This window comes from Daphnia carinata, chromosome 9, assembly GCF_022539665.2.
Source record: "Daphnia carinata strain CSIRO-1 chromosome 9, CSIRO_AGI_Dcar_HiC_V3, whole genome shotgun sequence".
In the NCBI taxonomy this organism is placed as follows: Eukaryota; Metazoa; Arthropoda; class Branchiopoda; order Diplostraca; family Daphniidae; genus Daphnia; species Daphnia carinata.
Window position 1 is genome coordinate 4,316,484 of NC_081339.1, and position 22,092 is coordinate 4,338,575.

General features: G+C 38.8%; 9 protein-coding genes across 17 annotated transcripts in view; 6 read left to right on the forward strand and 3 right to left on the reverse strand.

Moving 5' to 3' along the window:
* Positions 1–5,493, forward strand: part of LOC130688856 (sodium/potassium-transporting ATPase subunit alpha-B) — a 40,690-nt gene extending 35,197 nt beyond the window's left edge. For 4 of the 6 annotated variants that reach the window (XM_059497043.1, XM_059497041.1, XM_059497039.1 and 1 more), the window contains 7 exons: positions 22–375; positions 485–741; positions 2,198–2,292; positions 3,752–3,926; positions 4,039–4,162; positions 4,231–4,339; positions 4,455–5,493. In XM_059497043.1, the coding sequence (XP_059353026.1) occupies positions 22–375; positions 485–741; positions 2,198–2,292; positions 3,752–3,926; positions 4,039–4,162; positions 4,231–4,339; positions 4,455–4,575 (1,235 nt within the window). In that variant the 3' untranslated portion in view covers positions 4,576–5,493. Of the gene's footprint in view, positions 1–21; positions 376–484; positions 742–938; positions 1,034–2,197; positions 2,293–2,903; positions 2,999–3,751; positions 3,927–4,038; positions 4,163–4,230; positions 4,340–4,454 lie in introns of all 6 variants that reach the window. The other 2 variants (XM_059497040.1, XM_057511862.2) reach the window with 2 other exon arrangements.
* The window catches only part of LOC130688887 (electron transfer flavoprotein subunit beta-like), a 71,063-nt gene that overhangs the window by 17,398 nt on the left and 31,573 nt on the right, over positions 1–22,092 (reverse strand). The gene's annotated exons all lie outside the window — the stretch shown is intronic.
* Positions 8,704–10,416, forward strand: LOC130688869 (uncharacterized). The gene is made up of 5 exons (XM_057511883.2): positions 8,704–9,578; positions 9,640–9,803; positions 9,863–10,011; positions 10,076–10,217; positions 10,301–10,416. Exons 1-4 carry the CDS (start codon positions 8,906–8,908, stop codon positions 10,179–10,181), a joined length of 1,092 nt encoding a protein of 363 aa, XP_057367866.1. The 5' UTR covers positions 8,704–8,905; the 3' UTR covers positions 10,182–10,217; positions 10,301–10,416.
* Positions 10,370–11,729, reverse strand: LOC130688884 (transmembrane protein 41B-like). Its single transcript, XM_057511899.2, has 4 exons — positions 11,236–11,729; positions 10,966–11,164; positions 10,758–10,896; positions 10,370–10,687 (listed from the first exon to the last, which is right to left on the reverse strand). Exons 1-4 carry the CDS (start codon positions 11,541–11,543, stop codon positions 10,518–10,520), a joined length of 816 nt encoding a protein of 271 aa, XP_057367882.1. The 5' UTR covers positions 11,544–11,729; the 3' UTR covers positions 10,370–10,517.
* On the forward strand, positions 11,938–12,889 carry LOC130688890 (uncharacterized). The gene is made up of 2 exons (XM_057511905.1): positions 11,938–12,453; positions 12,515–12,889. The coding sequence occupies exons 1-2, from the start codon at positions 12,038–12,040 to the stop codon at positions 12,759–12,761; spliced, it is 663 nt and encodes a 220-aa protein (XP_057367888.1). The 5' UTR covers positions 11,938–12,037; the 3' UTR covers positions 12,762–12,889.
* On the forward strand, positions 14,651–16,092 carry LOC130688897 (uncharacterized). Of its 4 annotated transcripts, none has more exons than XM_057511914.2 (6): positions 14,651–14,851; positions 14,929–15,100; positions 15,169–15,228; positions 15,338–15,486; positions 15,619–15,770; positions 15,837–16,092. In XM_057511914.2, the coding sequence occupies exons 1-6, from the start codon at positions 14,843–14,845 to the stop codon at positions 15,847–15,849; spliced, it is 555 nt and encodes a 184-aa protein (XP_057367897.1). In that variant the 5' UTR covers positions 14,651–14,842; the 3' UTR covers positions 15,850–16,092. The 4 variants fall into 4 exon arrangements, with proteins under 4 accessions (XP_057367897.1, XP_057367896.1, XP_059352735.1 ...); XM_057511913.2 differs by having other exon boundaries at positions 14,672–14,851; positions 15,834–16,092; XM_059496752.1 differs by having other exon boundaries at positions 14,676–14,851; positions 15,169–15,207; positions 15,834–16,092.
* Positions 16,931–18,077, forward strand: LOC130688891 (glutathione S-transferase Mu 1-like). Its single transcript, XM_057511906.2, has 5 exons — positions 16,931–17,089; positions 17,169–17,309; positions 17,369–17,551; positions 17,622–17,717; positions 17,777–18,077. The coding sequence occupies exons 1-5, from the start codon at positions 17,051–17,053 to the stop codon at positions 17,975–17,977; spliced, it is 660 nt and encodes a 219-aa protein (XP_057367889.1). The 5' UTR covers positions 16,931–17,050; the 3' UTR covers positions 17,978–18,077.
* LOC130688902 (large ribosomal subunit protein uL23m-like) lies at positions 18,181–18,922 on the reverse strand. Its single transcript, XM_057511921.2, has 4 exons — positions 18,851–18,922; positions 18,562–18,767; positions 18,431–18,501; positions 18,181–18,377 (listed from the first exon to the last, which is right to left on the reverse strand). Exons 1-4 carry the CDS (start codon positions 18,862–18,864, stop codon positions 18,219–18,221), a joined length of 450 nt encoding a protein of 149 aa, XP_057367904.1. The 5' UTR covers positions 18,865–18,922; the 3' UTR covers positions 18,181–18,218.
* Positions 19,112–22,017, forward strand: LOC130688912 (src substrate cortactin-like). The gene is made up of 10 exons (XM_057511929.2): positions 19,112–19,427; positions 19,490–19,609; positions 19,682–19,792; positions 19,865–19,985; positions 20,076–20,186; positions 20,248–20,358; positions 20,429–20,615; positions 20,684–20,754; positions 20,828–21,373; positions 21,440–22,017. Exons 1-10 carry the CDS (start codon positions 19,282–19,284, stop codon positions 21,518–21,520), a joined length of 1,605 nt encoding a protein of 534 aa, XP_057367912.1. The 5' UTR covers positions 19,112–19,281; the 3' UTR covers positions 21,521–22,017.

The following is a 22,092-nucleotide window of genomic DNA, read 5'->3' on the forward strand; positions in this document are numbered from 1 at the left end:
CCGGTTTTTCTTTTACCTTAGTTATCATGGTGACCGGAGACCACCCCATCACTGCCAAAGCCATCGCCAAATCCGTCGGCATTATCTCTGAGGGCAACGAAACAGTGGAGGACATGGCTCAGCGGCTCAACATCCCCGTCGAAGAGGTAGACAAGCGTCTGGCCAAGGCGGCCGTCGTTCACGGCGGCGAGCTCCGTGACATGAACAGCGACGACTTGGACGACGTACTACGCTACCACACTGAGATCGTCTTTGCCCGCACGTCGCCCCAACAAAAGCTCATCATTGTCGAGGGTTGCCAACGGCTCGGAGCCATCGTCGCCGTAACGGGAGATGGTGTCAACGACTCGCCCGCTTTGAAGAAAGCCGATATCGGTACCGTGAAACGGGATTGTTTTTGTTTTGTTTTTTTTTCGTTTTCGTTTTCTTATTATTATTATTATTATTAATTACTATTTGACGTGGTTCTCGTTGTGGCCGCTAGGTGTTGCCATGGGTATCGCCGGCTCCGATGTCTCGAAACAGGCCGCCGACATGATTTTGCTCGACGACAACTTTGCCTCGATCGTTACCGGTGTCGAAGAGGGTCGTCTGATTTTTGACAATTTGAAGAAATCCATCGCCTACACTTTGACGTCCAACATCCCGGAGATTTCGCCCTTCTTGCTCTTCATCATCGCCGACATCCCTCTGCCGCTCGGCACCGTCACCATCTTGTGTATCGATCTTGGTACCGACATGGTAAGCCATTTCGGCCCTTCTCCTAGTTCTAACGTAAATCAAATCACCACTTTCAACTGCTCCCTTCCGATCTCTTCAATCGTATTTGTCTTTTGACCGTGCGCGCGAGGGCGGGAATTGCTTGAATTTCAAATGTTTCCCAATCTAAATTTAAAAAAAAAAAAAAAAAAACGGAAAAAAAAAAAAAAACATTTAAGGTACCGGCCATCTCTTTGGCTTACGAATCAGCCGAGAATGACATCATGAAGCGGCCGCCGCGTAACCCCGTCAAGGATAAATTAGTCAATGAAAGGTATCGGGGGATAAAGGATTTTACAAGAAAGATGGCGTGGTGTGCGAGACTGATCAGCCCTTAAACAAAAAAAAAACTAATTCGAAACATAATTCCATCTCTCCCGAGTGTGTCTGTGTGTGTGTGTGTGTGTGTGCAAGCAATTAGGATAAATGCAGAAGGAACTACAGGTCAGGTCAGTGTTGGTGCATGGCTCCCTGCCCCTCCACCTAGCGCGGTGTTAATCTCGTTTATCCCTTTGCTGTCCAATATCACCGTTTGACTAATAGATTGGGCCCACCACACAAAAAAAAAAAAAAAAAAAAAAAAAAAAAATGGACGCGAGAGAGCGGAAAGTTGGGTGGCTTCTGTCTATTTTTATTTGCACTATGTGGACGGCACACACTCTCTCTCTAATATTGGATGTCGTTGTGGCCTGATTGGTGCTTCCCCCCACCCCCTTTCATTTTGATGGATCGTCGCCAACTGGAACGTCCGTTCGGCCAACGGGATGGGTCGAGAAATTTTGATGAGTTTTTCTCGTATGTGTGTTCCTCCCCTTCATGTTTGTGATTTGCACGGCCGCTGCCGCTCTCAGTGTAACCGTTCCATGTTTCAAGCCTTTTTCTATTTTTAAAGAAGTAGGGAAGGGAGGGGAAAAAAAAAAAGGCCGTCCGTCCGTTTATTTTTCTTTTTGGATTTTATTTCATAATTTTTTTTATTTTGGACCCACATTCTTCGTTGAAGTGATAGACAGAAATGTCGTTCATTGTCGATGGGGACCCTCGGCGATTTCTTAATTTGAATATCAGCATGACATCCTCGATGTAAATGGCCGGTAAAAAGAAATTTAATGTAATCGAATGGCCAGTCCAATTTTTTTTTTGGCTGAGATCAAAACATTACGTAATATTTTGCATATCAAACTGATTGCATTTTTGCCGGCCCGGTTGATTGTTTTGATATTTCAAAATCCCTTTTTATTTAGTTTGTTTTTTGTTTTTGTTTTTTTTCAATTTTAATTGATTTTGGATTTTTCTTTTTTTTTCTCTCTCTTTATTGATTTTGTGCGTCTGTGTGTGCGCGTGTCTTTGTGTGTGCGTGAATACTGTCGACACCCCCCCCGGTTGTTTTTGGTTTCTTGAAATGCCATCTACCCACGACACCGATCACCAAAACTGCCAGGTGCCCGCTATTTCCTTGGCCTACGAGGAAGCTGAGTCGGATATCATGAAACGTCGGCCAAGAAATCCATTCACCGACAAACTAGTGAACGAAAGGTAAGCCCAAAAAAAAAAAAAAAAAAAAAAAAAAAAACAAGCCAAACAACTGGAACACGTACCAATCTCCCCTCCCCATTTATCATCACGAACCGGGAAATACGTTCTTCTTTCTTGGGTTATTTCATTTTATTACGTTCTTCTTCTTCTTCTTCTCTATCTAGACTTGATTGTTTATTCTCTTTTAGTCCTTCTGATCTATCCTATGCATGGGATGACATTTCATTGACGTTTTTCAATTTGGCTTTTTTCCTTCCGTCCGCTTTCGTTGTTTGCTTTTGGACAAGAACACCTTCGTACAGAAACTTGAGACTCTGTTAGCCCCACCTGATGGAGATTGATCTGCAAAGGTGAGTACGTTCCGCACGATGCGGGATCCGAACGGAAATGTGGGCGGGCTTAGTTTCTAGTCACCGATGACTTGCTGCACTTGTAAAATAAGACACGTTGGCAGGTGTGTTTGGGCGGGAGGCCGATAGACTGGAGGCCCTTTTTTTCTTTTTTTCACGTTTGACGAGCACGGTTTGAAAAGAAGTAGTTTTAGTTAAACAGAGAGATTGGACAGTGAGAGAGAGAGAGAGAATCTATCCTCGTGTCCTGCTCGTCAATAGGTGCCTGCCATCTCTCTGGCCTACGAGGCCGCCGAGTCCGATATCATGAAGCGCCAGCCACGCAATCCCTTCACCGATAAGCTCGTCAATTACAGGTAGGTTCTCACATTCGATTCCATTTTGCCCTTCTCTCTCTTTTTTTTTTTTTTTTTTTTTTTCCTTTTTTTTTTTTTTTTTCGTTTTACAAATAGTGAACTAGGGCGGGGAAAAAGAGTTCAATCGTTTTAGCTGTAGATTTGATTTGTTTAAGATTTCAAAAGGAATTTTCAGAATTGTTTTTTATATTATAAAAAAAAAAAAGACCCACCAACATGACGATAAGGTAATATATCATCGCCAACATACAAGGCTTTTAAATATTCATTTTTTTAAACAATTCGTTTGGATCAATCGATATTCTTCTCTGGTGGGTTATGGCACACTTTTTCTTTTCTTTTTTTTTTCTATATTTTCTTGTGCGGTGGCTTTCCTCTTTCTTTATTGTAGAACGTTTTTTCTCTAGTTTTGTGATCGATTTTTGTGTTTTCTTTATTTTATCTTTCAAGATTTGTTTGCCCTTTTCCCATTTCGCAACTTCATCCATTAGCAACTAAACAAACATTCCCTTCAATACGAGGAAAAAAAAACAATTTAAAAATACTAAAACTCAAAATTGAGATTGATAGTTGCCAAACAACTTGATGTCTCTTTTTGTTTTGTTTTTACTTTCTTTTATTTGAATGGAACATTCTTAGGACACGTAACGTGTCGAGGAATAGTCAAATGCTTTTCTTACGTCATTTGTGTTGTACAAAAAATGTTTCATTCGTTCATTCTTTAACCCTTCTCCCCCCAAAAAAAAATTCCAGGCTGATTTCCATGGCCTACGGTCAGATTGGTATGATCCAAGCGTCTGCCGGCTTCTTCGTCTACTTTGTCATTATGGCCGAAAACGGATTCCGACCCGACAAGTTATTCGGCATCCGCAAGAACTGGGACTCGCGTGCCGTCAATGATCTCCAAGATTCTTACGGACAAGAATGGGTAAATTGAATGATATCATTTGGCTCCTTTGAAACACACATTCCCTTTCACGCCGTGAATTCCATTTTTTTTTTTTTTTTTTTTTTAATATAATGTGTCATTCTTTTTATAGACTTACGATGCTCGTAAACAGTTGGAGTACACCTGCCACACGGCGTTTTTCGTATCCATCGTTGTAGTGCAATGGGCTGATTTGATTATTTGCAAAACTAGACGCAACTCGATCCTCCACCAGGGTAAGCGAAAATGCCCTAAATCCAATTTCGGACAAATAATATTTTCTAATTTAATCTAAAATTCTCAGGCATGCGCAATCACGTCATGAACTTTGGTCTCCTCTTCGAGACGGCCATGGCGGCCTTCCTTTCCTACACGCCCGGCATGGACAAGGGTCTTCGCATGTACCCGTTGAAGTGAGTGATCACGTTCACATTACTTCCGTTTGTTTGCCTCGTTTTCATTTATTAAAAAAAAAACAAAAAAAAAAAAACGAAATCTCGTTTCTGTTTTCCACTCGCGTTTTTTCAGGATCAATTGGTGGCTGCCGGCCATTCCTTTCTCCATATTGATCTTCGTCTACGACGAGTGCCGTAAATTCATCTTGCGTCGCAACCCGGGCGGATGGGTCGAAAGAGAGACCTACTATTAAGGAAAAAAAGCCAGAAAGAAGAAAGCGAAACAAAAATGACATGCAAGAAAAAGAGCAGCAACATTCGACCATCATTACGAGCAAGATCAATCAGAAGAACCGGAAAAAAAAAAAACTTACTGCGTTGCGACCTGCCAATTCATTTAATTTAGCAAAAAAAAAAAAAGCAAACAAGGATAATTGAAGGATCCCTCCACCTACCCCCTACTACCCCCTGTTTGAATCTCTAACGAAAGTTTTTTTTTTTTTTCCTCCCTTTTTTTTTTTTCTTCAAGAAACAAATCAAGGGTCAAAATCGTTATGACACATTTTTCACACACACACCACACATTCACACACGTGCGGAGGAAGCTTTAAAACAAAAGCAAACAACAAAAAAAAAGGGTTAATTTAACAATACTTTGCATTTTTTTTTTTTTTTTTTCATTGACACAGTCGTCTTCTGACGATCGCTCGGGACTCATCACAGTGCAATTTCGGGACTGGTCCTACACGATGGTCATTTTTTTTTTCTTCCCTGCCCTCACCACCCGAATCTCTGAAATCCTTTTTGCAGGTAGATAACAAAGAAGACAAGCAAACGAAAGGGGACAAAAAAAAACAAACAAACAAACAAATAAGAAAAATAATCATGACGCCAATCTTTTGAGTGTGTACAGAGGGACGTACTTGCGTTGTTGGTTGTTGTTTTTTTTGTTTTTTTTTTAATTAACGATCATGTTTTTGTTGTGTGTATGTTTTCTATGGCTTTTCGATCTTTCTTTCTGTCCTTATCGAGGGAAGAAAACCCCCAAAAATTTCGAATCTCCCGCTGTCCACTGAAAAAAAAAACCATCTTTGAAAAAAGGTACCCGATGACCTCAACGTCTCACCGAATCTCGGTCGTTTATCTCTCCGTTCGTTTTTCTTTTGGACGAACACATTTCAAATCGCAGATATGTTTCCCCACCCCCGATGAAGCTTTTTTGTCTCTCATTTTTGCTTTTCCATGCAAAATTCTGTCTCTTTTCACTCTCTGCCACCCCGCCCCAAAAAAAACCGTTTTCTCTTAGTCTATTATCCAAATAAGAGCCATGTCCCCAATTTTCACAGCGTTTTGATCTGACATAGTGGGGATGTAGGGAGGGAAAGGGGAGGATGTAGGACGTTAAAAAAAAAAATACGCAAATTTCGGACGTAATGATTTTTCTTTTACGTCACGATCGATGTGAAGAGGGCAAGACGCAAAGAGCCAACAACAAAAAAAAAAAAAAATTAGAAGATCAAAGAAATGTGAAGTATTTACAAAAGAAGCAAGAGAGAAAAAAAAAATCCCGTAGTACAAGTAGCTAAAAAAAAAAAAATTTTTAAAGCCGTCTGTCTCGGAGGCATTTATTAAGCAAAAAAAAATTTTTTGATGTATATCAGTGGATTGATCTAATTGAATCTACCGTTGTTGAATTTTTTTTTTTTTTTTCACACACCTGCCCATCCTTTCTACTATTACTATCTTTTTGATGATTGATTTACTTATGAGGAAGTCGTCGCTCAGGACGTTTCCACACCCATCCCTCCGTTTGTTCTCTTTGAATTTTCTTTTCTTCCTCATTTTTTATGCAAATTAATTTCTCAATTCGTCCAGCAATTTTACACATTTTTTTTTTTCTTGTACTTTTTACAATCCTCCATTCAACAAACACATCTTTCTCCTCATTTTACCTTCTAATCTTTTTCTCCTATTTTGCGGAAACGTCATTGTAGTTATAGATCACGGAACAAAAATAATAAGAGAAAATGGCCGAAAAACTGTCGTTGTACAGCCATGAAAAAAAAAAAAAAAAAAGAAAAAAAAAATCAAACAAATCTCGTTGAAGTTGTTTTTCTTATTAGTTTTTCACCATTTTTCTTTTTTAATTTCTTCACGAGTTGCAGCTAAACAAATTTTAGACACACTCGTCTTTTCATTTGTTTCCCTGGAAAATGATTCGAAATAGATGACGCGATTCTCCACCCGAGTCTGGGTGAAGTCGAAGCCAATTCAAATTGGATGCTGATGCCACTTTTCGCTCGTACTACGAATTCTGTTCTCTTTTGTTTCCGTTCGGGTAGCTGATGCCTCGATCATATCGACAGTCCCGCTCTTTTCTCAAGCTCTCTTCTTTTAGCACTTTTGGGAGTACTGCTATTGGATATAATCATTTCTGCTCTTGTCCGTTCCTCGATCGAATAGCTTTGTGCTGGTTTCTCATCTTCTCCCAACAAACAACACTCTGGAAGAGTTATCTGTTCCATCTTTTCCTTCCGATATAACATGCAGCTATGCTAGTAGAAAAGAAAACAAAAGAAATCTGAGAGTGAAATCAGAGCCAGAAATACGATCGTTTGTTTTGTGAACGCATCGTTTCGTTTCCGAGAAGAAAAGTTAAGCAAAAAAAAAACAATAATAATAAAAAATATTGACACAACAAAAAAAAAACCAATAATGTTCAATCGAGGAAACACCCTACTGCCGTTTAAACAAAATCTTGAGTTCAGTTTTTTCGTTTGTTATTTATTTTTTTTTTTTAGCTTCATCATTTATTTATTGGACTGGATTTGTTTTTTCTGGTTCGTTTTTTGCCTTTGAAATCCAATCATACAAACTCATGATCCACTCTAGTAAATAAATAACGAAAAACCTGAATTGTCTATGCTAAAGTTAAACAATAGAAGCCGAGACATTCCAGTCGATGACTTTTAAAAAAATTAAAGAAACTCGTTAGAACGTAATTGCGAATCATTTGTTTTTTTTCTAACCTGTACACCTCATCCAACAATCCCAGTACCTTTTGATAGGCAAAAGAATGGCGAGTGATGGATTCGTTCACTCGTCTCACGCAAGATTTTCGGCGTCTCGACACTCACAAACAATTCTTCTAGGTTATTCTCCAAACCCCGATTTCATTTATTTAAGACGAACGATTGCGTTGCAATAATCGTGTTCATCATCTCCTCTGTGTGGCGGTGTGTAGGGATCGATAATCGACTCAATCGGGAACTTTCTCTGTTTTCTGTTCTTCTTTTCTGTCTTCTAACTTCCTTCACGTCATTCTTCACGTTCCCGACATTTCTGATATCTTTCTTCTTCTCATCTACATTTTTTCGTTATTTCTTTGGCCAGTTTTCGTAGGCCCCTGTATTTCTTACGAAAGTAGAGGACACAGCTGCATTCGAATCCTTTCTCTTGGCCCGTATTCCCAATTCTCAATCATTCGATTGATTCAGTAGTCAAATTCGTTTTAGTTTAATTCCTTTGAGTTTCGGATGACTGTTTTCTTAAACAGGTGGAACTGAAAAAAAATAACAAATTTAAATTATAGAATTCAATAAAAAAATTTCCAATTTAAAAAAGGGTGGGGGAAAAGGAGTGAAGCCTTGTATAACGTCCATGGTTATCGAAAGTGTCATCAGTTGACTCGCAATATGGCTTTTACTTATTTAGTTTTTGTTTTAGTCCTTTTTTTGTGAAAGATAAAGAAAAACTTGTTCTCCTTCTCATAAGTTCAGCCCATTCCCTTGTGCTGATACTTCCCAATCCAGACTCTTTCTTTGTTTCACCCGTACAGTTATAATACATTAAGTATTATTATCATTAAGATTTAAAGAAAAGGAAAATGAACTCGAAATACACACCGATCTTAAAATTAATCCATCCCGCTAGATCCTTTATGACTGAATATGATGTGTGGTACTAGGTACTAACAGTAGCATAAAAGGCGTTTGGATATTCAACGTAAGCCGTACCTAAGCAAAACAGGGTAAAGGGAACTACCAACTGTGACCATGCTGTTCGTCAAAAGGACGTATGCAACCATGATAATCTGTGGAAGAAGCGAGTGCCACTTGAAGCTGTATCAAAAGAGGTCGGCTTAATGGGCTACGTACAGTACGTACTCAAGTTTGCATACAACACAGGCAGAGTTTCATCATTGTTAGATGAAGAAGTTTGTAAAGACGTTTATCACTGCACAAATTATTCAAGTATGTTCGCTGTGGACACTTAAGGCAGTCGATGCAACTCTTTGTTTCATGGGTTCGTTGCGATTTCCCGCCTAATCAAAATAGTTCCTAAACATACCATCGTGTCGCTACTGTAGAGGAATTTTCTTCTTGACAGTTGACAGACGTCTGTTTAGCTGACGCCGCTCAAAGTCAACTTGTACCATACAAAGCATGTTTGTATTCTTTGTTATTTGAAATGTTCTTATAATCGTTAATGGTTGCTCACGAAGTCATCGCATAAGTTGAATAACGTCTTGATAGGAAAGCCGGTTGGATGTGTCACATTTAACGCAGTAGGTTTTTCTGTAAGATGATGGATTCGGACGATGAAGATGTTTCGGAGAACGACATCCTCGACTGGTACAAGAGCGAAGTGGCAGATATTTGGGACACAGCAACGGATTCAGCCTTCGCTGATCTCAGTTCAAATTTTACTGAGATGTTTAGGCAGGTCATGAATGACGTTAAGCAGAGGAGCCAATCCAGCCAGGTGCCAAATGGTCACGCAGTGGAAGTCAATGGCCATTGCTCTAACGTGAATGGTGTTCATGAACAGCAGGCGGCACCAGAAGCTACTACTAACACTGTGTCAGTCAGCACTGACCAGTTGATGGCAATGCTTCAGGATGAAGATGATGATTGGCTCGAGGACAGCAGCACTCCCTCACAGGATGAAGAGCCAATGGTTCTCTCCGTCCAGTTAACAGATCCCCAAAATCAAACTGAAGAGAACCAAAAAAACGTGAAGGGAGTCAGTCAGGAGAATAATCGCCTGGCTGACTCCATCATTTCAAAGTTTGAAACAGTTTTTCAAACAGTCATGCAAGCATCACATCTCTCATCCTGCTTCGTTGTTCCACTGACTGCATTGTACACTGCTTCTTTGACACACAAACTATCTCAAATGTGGTTTCTCAAAAATGTTCAAGACTACATCTATCCTGTCGCAAGACTGTTTTGGCTTGCCTACTCGGTTCTGGCTGGTAATTTTCATCTCTTTTTAAACATGCTAGTGGATTCTTAACCAACACTTTCTTTCTCTAGGTCTGCATGAAGAAAGTTGCCTCATCACACACCCATTTTGTGAATACAGACAAAAGTTTGTTGATTGTCAGTTTCGCACTCAAGTAATCGAAGTTAAGAAGGAGAAGTCAACAACCATTAGATCTCCGATTGAATACTACAACGGTGGCATCCCTATCATGAAGGTACACAGTATTTATACCAGTTAGCGAGACCCAAGCAAATCTTCTATTGTTTGTCTTAGGATATCAGCCATAAACCAATATTGAGAGGTATCAAGGAAATTCAATCTAAAGGAAGACAAACAATTTTGCGATTTGTCTACGCTTTCATCTCGAAACGATTCGCCGATTTGAGTAACCTCCTACATTACCGAGAACTTCGAACGTGCAGGTAGCTCAACCTTTAATTTAAGTCTAACTAAGCCACTAAGTAAAGTATGTATTGTTTCCATTAGAAATATTGATGGTGTGTGTTCTACTCCATTCTTTCATCGTTTGCATATTCTGCTCCCTAACGTATGCGCCCAGGTACTAACTCAACTGTCAATATGGACACACTGATTGACGGATGGTAGCTGCACAAATCATTTCGCGAAGGTACGAAGTAGATCTCGATATAGATTTGTATATTGAATGAGGTTTGGTTTTATTCCAACTAAAATTTCATACATGTCAAATAGTGTACTACAATTGGCAATTTTGGAACTCGATTCCCGCATCAATTGACAAGTTGGGTGGTGAAATCAGCGTAACGGATGTCAGTTCGTTTTTATTAATACACAATACAGAAACCACATTGTTCGAATGGAATCTCCCGTCAAAATACAGTAGTTTGTTAACAAACATAAAATTGCAGTCTAATAGGGTACGGAGCAAACTGTGATGATAACGTTGTTTTCAGCTAAACTTCTTTTGAAGTTGTTGCTTGAACAACACCGGTAGCAGCGAGAGCACAGCGAAGGCCGCAAGAATCAATATGGAATTGAGTGATACTGTATCGCTAGATGATGTTAACTGATTCAATGTCGTCCCAGCTTGAATTGCAACGAAGGATGGAGGTGCCACGCCTACAATGTAAATAACGATAATTATTGATCACACTGTTTGAAAGGAAAAAATACACGAATCCAACTTTACCTAGAAACGTTCCAAAGAAGAATGGGCCCAGGGGGACGCCTATCACTGGGGATGTTATGTTGATAAACCAATTTGGCAGGAAAGGAGTTATTCTTAGAAAGATGATGTAGTTGAGGAGGTTATTTCTATGTTGATCAACCTATGTTCATTGGTTAACCAATGAAACTTTTTGTTAAATGTTATTGAAATCTAATATATTGATTGTTACCTTTTGGGCCCATGACTGGGCTCTCTCTTTGGCAAATTTGTTCACAAGCTTTGTTCCTACCAAGTAAGAAAGCAAATAGCACAAAGATGCACCAATTGCAGAGCAGAAGCAGACTAGAATCAAGGCCAGATAAAATGGAAACAGGTATCCAGACAAAATGGACAAGAAAATCGATCCAGGTATGGCAAATGTCTGCAAACTATAATATGATACATATAGATTAATGGCTAAATGAGTCAAAACAATGATGATATTTGAATTTACACTTACAATATATAAGTGATGAAGACTCCTCCAAGAACTTCGGAATAGTACTTATCCTTGAAACGAGAAAGAACAGCACCAAGATGTTTTGCATCCTCAATATCTCTGGGCAGTTTGATATATTGTTTCTCTGATTCTTCAACTTCAGGGAAACAAGTATAGACACACGTAAGTGAAAGAATCGAAAATACGAATATAGTGACTAGGATTGCGAGGGCATTTCTCATGCTGATGCTACCAGCATCTTTGGATTTCTTTGCGGCTTCTTTGGCCGCTTTCTTAGTGCTTTTAGTTTTTGCTGATCCGTTTTTCATTTTTAAAGAATAAGTCCAGTGGAGAAAAATATTAACTAACACTATATTTCACAATTGGGCAGCGTTTCGGTAAATTATTTTACAAAGAAATCTTGATCAAGCACACTGTTTTGCTGTTCACACATCACACTCACGACATGTCATATTTTAAACTGCGGCGTCTGCACCCCAGCTGGCCAAAAAATATATTGATTTTTAGTAACTTTTGGTTTTTTTTCTTAAGTATTAATATTTTAAACCTTATGCAAAAATCTAGAAGGATTCTATTTTTATCTAATAATAATCTACTATGCAAGTTACAATGGTTTCCTTTTTCCAAAAAACCAAAACACGTCAAGTCAAACCCGTGACGTCAATCCATTTTGAAACCAGCCAACAGATGGCGTTAAATTGACCCCGTTACCTATTTCCTAGTTAATTGCTTAATGGTGAAGCTGTCTTCTAGCAATTCTTAGGAAATTCTTAGGAATATCTTACGAATTTTCTTCACATGAATGGTTAACAATATGTCAACATTGTATTCCATGTGCTCATTTGGAGGATTTCACTCTTGTTTCTTTCGTTTTCTTATCTTTTTCGCGGTATTAAGTGCACCTGTGATAACAACACCTACAGCTTCCAAACTGATGAAAGTGGAAAGTTCTTTGGCAGACTTTTGTGAACAGTGGGTTACCTTTAAGGATCCACAAACTGGCCAATGCCTTCCTTGCTCACCTTGTCCTGAAGATCATTTGACAGTGGTAAAATGTGAATTTGATCGTGACACTTTGTGCAGGCCCCTGACAGACCTGGCCGAACATATTGAATCTGTGGTTCGTAGCAGTAGCAGTGTTACACTGACAACAAAGAACAATACCATTGTCATTGTCGAGGAAAGCACTGTGTTTGAACATTTGCTTGGAGGAATTGAGTAATAATGTTAACTTATGTTTGTTCTTTGTTTATTTACTAAATTATTGAAATTATTATAGATATTCACCTGCCTTGTTGGCAGTCCTGTCACTTGCTGTTTTTGGATGCATATCATACATCATTCTGCAGTCATTGAAAAGGTGTAGGACAAGCAAGAAGCAGCAACGAGCACTTCAAGATCCTCTTCAAGAGAGTCTTTTGGGGCAAGAGGAGCAGGAAGAAAATGAAAAACCTGCTCTTGACATGGACGAGATGCTGGCGCAGCGTTTCGGTCGATCTTTAGTCACCAACGTGTACGTTCCCTAATTCAACTCACTTTTCGTTTATATAATCCAAATTACCTATGTTTTGACCGTTGTCTGCGAGACCATTGTTGGCAAATGTACAGTGCCTTTCTGTAATGGGATTCCACCAATATAACAAGATGAATTGAAGCTTCTTGTCGTATGGTCGGAAATACTAGGCACCATCAGGCCTGATCATATGCCAAATTCCATTGCTCCTTATAAAACGGTGATAGCCAAGGGAAAATGGTTTACGATCTGGGTTAAAAGCTGATGTTACGGTGTGTTTTGGGGGATGCCATGCATTCGTAACATTCCGCAACGTCCCATTTGGCAAATTGATTTCGGATACGGGCACCTCATCTACTGACGGTTTCAAAACTTTATTTCGGCTTGCAGACTGTCAGTCCCGATTACTAAACCGCAGTATGGAACGATAGAAAATTGTCGTTGTGAATAAAGGCACTTGAACTGCCAAAGAAAGAGTTTCGAAATCATGATGACTATGGTTTAAAAAAAAATATATCTATATAAATTTTTTTTTTTTCGGTTTTAGAAATCAACAGGTTTCAGGGTAACTTGACCAAAAACAACGAAATGTCAAACCGGGAAATTTACCCGTGGCAATTTCACGACTTGCGAAATTGTCTACGTAAAGCTGTTAATCTACTGTTTTGATACATGCGCCGAAACTCACAATATCGAGGTCAATCATATCCAGTAGTTTCTGTTCAAGAGAATCGTCGTGATCGATATCGATGCAGGTCATGCTTATGTTAAGTAGTGAATTGTAAATTCATACGCAATTGAAAAGCTAGCGATGGAGCTCTGGATTCAAAAGGAGTCCTACTTTTATCGCTTGATTTTGTTTTCCTTTTTTCCGATAGTTTGCAGCTTTTACCGTTATAGCGGCGACAGGCAAACAACCACTAATATTGCGATATATTTTAGTAACCTGTAGTCGAGAGACGTCCTGTTTTCTCGTGTTGCCTCACCGAGTTCCGCAAGTTAGCGGGTTCTCATTTGACGTACGTTCTCTTAGTAGAAAGCTACGTCGGTTAGCTGTAGTGCGGTGGAAGTTGCGCCGCATTGGTTGTACCGTATGCGGATTCGCCCAATGCATTTTATTATACCGTTTCGGCATTATGCAATTTTTCAATTTTTTTTGGCGCTGATCTTATAATCAAATTTCCTGCCGATGTTAACGAACCGTTATGTTGGAGAGATCTGTAACGGATGACTGCGTTTAGATTCCACAAGTGTGAAAATGGTTGTTGAAAAGCTACCTTTCACTTTTCTTGTTTAAAAACTTATTTTTGTATAGGGGTTTTATACAATGCGATTTGATTCGGTTGGAATTGTCGCGGAAAGAATTACGCTCGCTTTTACCTTTAGATTTAAGGGGTGGGTCTTTTGAATGAAATTGGTAAAAGTGCCTTTATTACGCGAATCTTTCACACTTTAACTGTCAGGGTTTATTCAAAGTTCGTTCTCCCTTCTAAAAATTGTAACGCCTATTAGTAGAAAGTCGCTTTAAATGACGCCGTACGTCCCTCCAAAAATAAGGGAACATTTACCATTTAAAATTACGACTTGATTGTTCATTATCGTCCCCCTTTGTAAAGGAAAAACGGGGATATTTGAAAGAGATGCCAACGAACATAGCCAGACTACGCTGCTTAAACAGTAGCCTTTTGGCACTGCAACGAAATTGCTTCTTAATTATCAGCTACATGTCACACTGACTGTCACTTTCTACAAATTTGCATGATTGCGCGAAGCTTATTGCTCTACTTCCTATTCTGTTAACAATTAGTGACGGAACAGGTAATCAACATAAAAATCTGTGCACCTCATACTTGAGCTGTAGGAGCAGCTGTATAGAGGTTTACCACTATACATCTCCTCAAGGCATTTTCTTTAAGAGACAACAGGAGGGATATCAATACGTTCAACATTGAAACCACGCCTCCATGTTGCAAAGTGACGCCACGGTTTTCCCGTGGGCTCGTATCCGAGCACTAAAGTCATCGTGTTGTGAGCCCAACATCATCAGTGTCTGCTCGTTGCTCTCCTGTCTTCCACTCACGCTTCCAGGTGACCATGTTTAAGGTAAATTGTACATCCAATACTACCGTGAAGAGTTATTTGAAATGCTAATCAATATAATTTTATGTTTTGCAATACAGACGGTTGCAGTGTTGGTAATTTTTGGATGCGCTTTGGCTGCACCGACGCCTCGCGTTGACGACCAAAACTTAGTCCAAGCCAACAACTTTAATCCCAGCAATGCCATCAAAGAATTGGAATCTTCTCTTGACAATATAGACGCGATTTTCAAACATTCCTTCCAAAAAATTGGTATGTACGAAAAAATGGGAGAATGTTCTTAAAGCATATGACCTTGTGTTTGCCCTAACAAAACAAAGGCGGAAGTCATGATCTGTTGATTCCACCTATCCGTCAAGGTCTATACAATCGCATCATGGGTGTGTCGGGGTTGTTTTTGTTCCGCACAATCAGATAACACCTTCTACTGTTTTTACCACTGAATGGCATTAATTTCGTCTAATTAATTTGGTATGTTCTGTTTTCAAGGTGCCAACAAGAAATTTGATTTCGTAGACGATAAAGAGGAACAGTTTCCTGTTGACATTCAATTCAACCCTACAAGTCGCCCCTTGCGCCAAGATTCTCGTGAAGAATATCGGGGAGCCCAGGCACGTGATCCACTGGTTGGCACAGAGGTATCAGCATACTTTCCAGTCGTTAATTTTACTTTCTTTTCATTAAACCAAAATAATGAAAGTACCGTACTGACCAACATTAAAAAGAAACTCGTGGGAACTAATGCAAATTTATTTCACTACCTTCACCAGGAGGCTGCAGCGCGTGCTATTGACTCTCCACTTTTTTTCAACACCTTTGATCACGCTCATATGGTCACTGGTTACGCCGAACGAAGACGGGATCGCCCAATGTTGTTACGTAGCATTCGACCAGACTTTCCATTCTCCGATATTTCACGAAGGTATTTATAGAGAAAATTTATGGTTTCTATTTGTGGCCACTATTACACCAATGGTTTATTTAGAAGACAACGAGTTTAACAACAGAACGCCAGGTTGTGGTTCACGTTGAAGTTTTAGGATGGTAACACCACACGAGACGACAGTGATGTTTTCTTTTTTTTAATTGGTTACAATTTGATAGAATATATAAGTGAAAGATGCAATTGCAGCTTTTACAAAAATGTGCATAGGCTTACGTAATTTTTGTTATTCAATTTGTGAGAAGGTATCGAATAACGTATACCTTTATGCCTATCTGAAATATATGTTTACTAAACGAAACCATCATTGGTTATTTTTTTAATCAAGTTATACAGGGAATGGCTAATAAAGTTCCTATCCTTAGTTGGTTTTCAATGCTTAGCTGATTGAAAAGCCACAAATATTCTGACGTATCAATCTCTCTAACCTTGTATATCACGTATTGGCAACCAGCGACGGGATAATGGAAATTTCACGCAGGAACGTGATGGCTCCAAATCAGGAAATCCGATTATTCTTTTTGAAAATGCCTTGTTTAGACCCTTTATCAGCGGAGAGAGCTTATAACTTTATCTTGTGGATTGGGGGATATTGATAGCATCGGAAATGCAAAGAACCAGTGTTAAATAAGGGTACAGTTGCACGTGAGCCATACCATTCGTTAAAAGGTTTTGATGATCATAGGTGAAGTATTAGATAACATCATTTCAGTTGGTGAAGTAACCATGGTTATAGAAATGGGTTGACAACTCGTAATTAAGACGCAGTTGGCAGATGTGGTGAGACACCGAACAATCTAGAATAAATGTATATTGACAGTTTTGACAGCATTAGATAGTCTCAGTGCTCTTGAGCTTTTTATCTACAAGGTTGATTACAGGTGCCACTGACTTAACGTAAAAAAGCATTCAGGCCGAAATGACATACCTGCAAGTCATGTCTACATGATTTCAAATGAACGATTGAAACAATGAATAAAAAAAAAACTAAAAATATAAGTAAAATAGCGGTTTCTGTAGGATCCAAAAATTTGAAATGGAAAATCCTCATAGAGTACATATGTGGTATTAAACTGACGTTATGAAAACGCAATAAGAGGCAATAATGTTTTATTTTTCGCAGATGCCACGCCTCTTCCCATCCTTTATCTCTTATAGGTATAAATTCGTACGCGAGTAATACAACTGAGCCACATTCTTCTGTGCAAACGAGACTGAAGAAACTGCGCTAGAAACTAACAACTTCAACTGACTCTACAATGGCGTCTGTCAAAACTGGTTATTGGAATCTTCGTGGGGTAAGACGAAATTTGTTCTTAGTATTGGCCTTATTACGTATTATTTTATTCATTTTGTATGTTGGCATTTTGTGAACAGTATATGCAGCCCATCCGGCTTCTTTTGGCTTATACCGGAGTCGAGCTTGAAGACAAACGTTACAATATCGGACCCGCACCAGAATATGACCGCAGTGAATGGATAAGCGATAAGTTCAACCTTGGCTTGGACTTCCCAAATGTAAGGTTTGCAGTTATTAATTCTTCTGCTGGTTAAGTACAACATATGTTGATGTTTAGTGTCCTTACCTCATCGATGGAGATGTCAAGCTGTCCCAGACTTTTGCCATCTTGAAGTATTTGGGGCGCAAACATGGTTTGGCACCCAAAACAGAGGCTGAGCAAATAAGAGTGGATCTAATTGAAGCAGAAGCTATTGATGTGAGAATGAAATGGTCCACATTATGCTACAACGCTGACTTTGTAAGTTTTTACAAATGTTTTTCCCTGTGTCTGTTTTGTAACTTGGATGCTTTTGTTTTTATTAATGTAGGAAAAATTGAAGCCAGAATTCTTGAAAAACCTGTCAGTGAAGTTGAAGGAAATATCAACATTTCTAGGAAGTCATCCATTTTTTGCCGGAGAGAATGTATAATGATTTTTTCTAGTTAATTGGCAGGAAATTCTTTTATATTTTTTTAAATTTAGGTTACCTACATCGATTTTGTGATGTACGAGTTGTTGGACCAACATTCGCAATTGAGTCCCGGCTTATTGGAGGAATTTCCCAACCTTAAAGAATTCCACGCACGGATCGAAAACCTTGAGAATGTTGCCGCTTATCTGAAGTCCGATAAGTGCATTAAATATCCCATTAATGGCCCAACAGCCCAATTTGGTGGCAAATAGAATGGACATTTTGATTTCATATTATCACAGAAGTTAAAATTCAGATTGAGATATATACTCTTGTTATTTGTTTTAAAAATACAAATGTATTTGAGTCACTTTTTTATAGTTTCTTCAATAAATGTTAATAATTATTATATAATTGATATTATTCAACATGTAAAACTATTTTTTATTTAATAATTAAACTAAAAACATACAAATATATGTTAAACTTGTATTCTAATAATGCACATATCCATTAATGACTAAACCATGTGGGCACACCTTGTTTTGATATGTTTAGCTTTGTTTTCAGGGCAAACTGCTCCTTTGATGCTTTCATGCTTTTTGATTGTTCAGTTAATTCCTCATCACCTTTCGCAAACATATCCGGAAAAACAAATTTATGGTCCTTATGCTACAATATATTGAAGTTAATCAATGCATTACTGAAACTTAATAAATAATTACCAGGGTTACAAAGGCAATCTTTTCATCTAGCTCCTTTGTAACATAATGATTTGGAACAGTTTTTGTTTTACCTTAAAAGGAACATAGGTTTTAAACTCAGTTTGGTTTAAATTACACAAATATAATCTTACCCATTTTGTTGAATGTGTTAACATGAATAACAGGAACATTGTAAATTTTCTCAAGGTATTGTTTTACATCAAGTTTGGTCATTTGTGGTGAAACAACAAACTGAACTTGGTTAGGAAGCAAATTATGGCTTGGTTTGACAAGTTTCATCCAAAAGTCAGGTAAGAAAACACGGAGCTTGGAATTCCCATTTTTGAAAGCTGGATACCTATATATTTTATCATTTTCAATTACTGTAGGATAACAAATTTACTATGCATTTAACACTAACGTTTAGGTTTATTTACTTACAATCTTGTCGACATTTTTGTCAAGAAGTGTTTAAAGCTTTGAAGTTTACTTTTTTCGTCTGCATAGCCATGATGGGGTACCAAATAATTGCCAAACTATATATTTAAGTTATTTGAGTAAGCAATGTGATATTTTTTGAATGATTACGTAAGGCTTTATTTATTTTACCTGACGTTGTATAGTTATTTTTAAAATCTTATAAAACTATGATTTTATTTGTGTGAAAATTGCAGTGCTGTATGATAAACTGTCTGGAACTGAGGATTGTTTAACTTCTTATCATCAACGAAAGGGCGTGTAAGTCAAGTTTTAGCCGGTTTGAAATAGTTTTCCATACCTTTTTAGAAAATAATTGGTACGTGGAAAACCTTGGTTTCGCCGTCAGCGTTACTTCAATTGTTTATTTTCTTCAGTAACTTATTCGTAACAATATGTGGAAAGCAGCAGTTGGTTCCAATATCAAAGCTCCAGTAGTGAGTCAAGACGATGACGAATGGGATACCGACCCTAATTACATCAATAACGTTACGGAAGAGGAGCAAAGATGGGGTGGAGGAAGAACAGCGGGTGCTATCGAGTTAGAATGTGATTAATTTTTACGCTGTGCCTCTTGTTTAAAGTTCTTGTGAATATCTAAAGTATGAATGCTCTTCGTGAGCAAACTACTAAAGAAGATTTAGAGCTCAAAAAGAAAATAATGGCTGAAGGACCTCAAGCATCATATGGCTATGGAGGGAGATTTGGGGTGCAGGAAGATCGGTAACACAAATTTGTTTTCATTGTATTGCTCGTAGTATTTATGGACATGCTGCAATGTTATTATTTTACTAGTATGGATAAAAGTGCAGTTGGTCACGAACATATTGAAAAAGTTGAAAAACATGCCTCACAAAAAGATTATGCCACTGGCTTTGGTGGAAAGTTTGGGGTCCAGAAAGATAGGTAAGAATAAAATTTTTTTGTTGTACTTGCCACAGTTATTATTAACTTGCTAATAACTTATTGTTTTATAAGAATGGATAAGTCTGCTGTTGGTCATGACTATGTAGCCAAAGTTGAGAAACATGGGAGCCAGACTGATGCTGCAAAAGGGTTTGGAGGCAAGTTTGGTGTTCAAACTGATCGTGTTGACAAGGCAAGTTGATAAGTCTAACTAATGTCATCTCAAGTAAATAGTCTTAGATACGCTCTATTCTGCATCCTGACATCTTGTTTTTATCAATAGAGTGCCGTTGGTTGGGACTATCAAGAGAAACTGGTTAAGCACGAAAGTCAAACAGATGGCTCCAAAGGTTTTGGCGGGAAATTTGGGGTTCAAACCGATCGCATCGACAAAGTAAGAAATTACCTCCTTCTTTTGCTCAAGACATTATTTTCTATTGTAATGAAATTCTTAGAGCGCAGTTGGCTGGGACTACCAGGAAAAAGTCGAGAAACACGAAAGTCAGGTTGATGGGAAAAAAGGTTTTGGTGGAAAATTCGGCGTCCAGGCTGATCGAGTCGATAAAGTATGAAGTTCACGAATGTCGTGTTTACTATAATGAAATTTCTACATTCTTTGTTTTTTTTTTCTTGCAGAGTGCCGTTGGTTATGACTATCAAGAGAAGGTGGAGAAACATGAAAGCCAAACTGATGGCTCGAAAGGATTTGGAGGAAAGTTTGGTGTTCAAACTGACAGACAAGATAGGGCAGCGGCTGTCGGTTTTGATGAAGAGCAAGGTCATGTTGGCACTACATACGAAAAAGACAAGCCTGTTGTAGCAGGTACTAAAATCGGTTTATCGTGCTACGTGTACTATCATTTTTTAAACGAACACTTCTGTACTTTCCAGAGAAAGGAAAAGCTTCGTTATTAAAATCCCGGTTTGAAAATTTGGCTGATGAAAACAAGAAAGCCGCAATGGTAAGTTTTGCATCTCAGAAAACTTTAACTAGCTTCAGTAATGTTTGCTTTAATCGTGAATTCGGGTGCGCAGGCTGTTCCTCCTCCATCGAAGAGCGCCCGACCGATGGCTAAAATAGCACACAAATTCGAAACCCAATCTTCGTTGACACCCCCGCAACAAGAGCCACCCGTTAAGCACATTCCTCAAGTAGAGCAACCTGTTAGGGAAAGCCAAGCTCCTGAAGTCAAACCGCCTGTAGTTCCCGAGCCAATTATCAAAGAAAGTGCTATGGCTTCTCCAGTACCTGAACCCCCTGCTGCATCGCCTCCACCCATTATCGCGGCTCCTGTACCACAAACCCAGCAATATATTACGCACTCTCAAGAACGATGGAATGATGACCTAGCGGAAGCTGTCGAACAAGTTGATCATGGAGCGTGGAGAGAAGTGGATGAAGAAGAAGACGCTTGGAAAGACGAAGAAGATACAGGCTACGTTCAGGAAAACACAAATTTGGAAACAGTGGCAGAAGAAACTGGTATGGGTTTGGTTGCCGTCGCTCTTTACGATTACCAAGCCGCTGCAGAAGATGAGCTCTCCTTTGACCCAGATGATGTCATTATGAACATCGAAATGGTAAATTATCTTTTAATTTCTTTGTTCGTATACGAACTTTTATTGGTAAACGTTTGTACTGAGCAGATCGATGAAGGCTGGTGGCGTGGAGAATGTAGAGGACAGATCGGATTATTCCCCGCTAATTACGTCCAACTGCAACAGTGAAACTCCAACGGTCTTCTCGTCTTCCAGGTTTTATCCAGCAATCCAAGGTTCTTTTTATTCCCAATTGTTAAGCATGCTTTCCAAGATTTTCTTGATATCGTAAGCCAACCATATGGCGGTACTTTTATGCGTGGCGTTATTTTGCATGTGTTGTTGCCCAGTCAGTATTTACAAACGTGGTGAAAAAAATTTCTTATTACAAAAGAATAGTCCGATGAACAAGCGTAACGGGATAACATCGCTCTTGCCCATTGTTGCGAAAAGAGAGGAACTTACTTAACCCTATTCCACCGATTTTAATGAATGAGCAATAATTAGATGATGTTTACCGAATTGAATCACAATGCTTTGTTAACGATTATTGTGCCGAGATCCAACCGACCAATTTATCATGTGCGGCCTGTCGATTGATGGAAGAGTTTTCCTGTTCGTTTTGCTGCAAACAAAAGCCACTGTGATTACGTGTTGGTCCAAATACATATCTGCGTGTTAATGGTAATTGCAATGTACTGAAGAATTCGGCAGTCGTCGGCTTGTGAAAACCGATACCAAATTTTGTCGCGTTTCAAGTA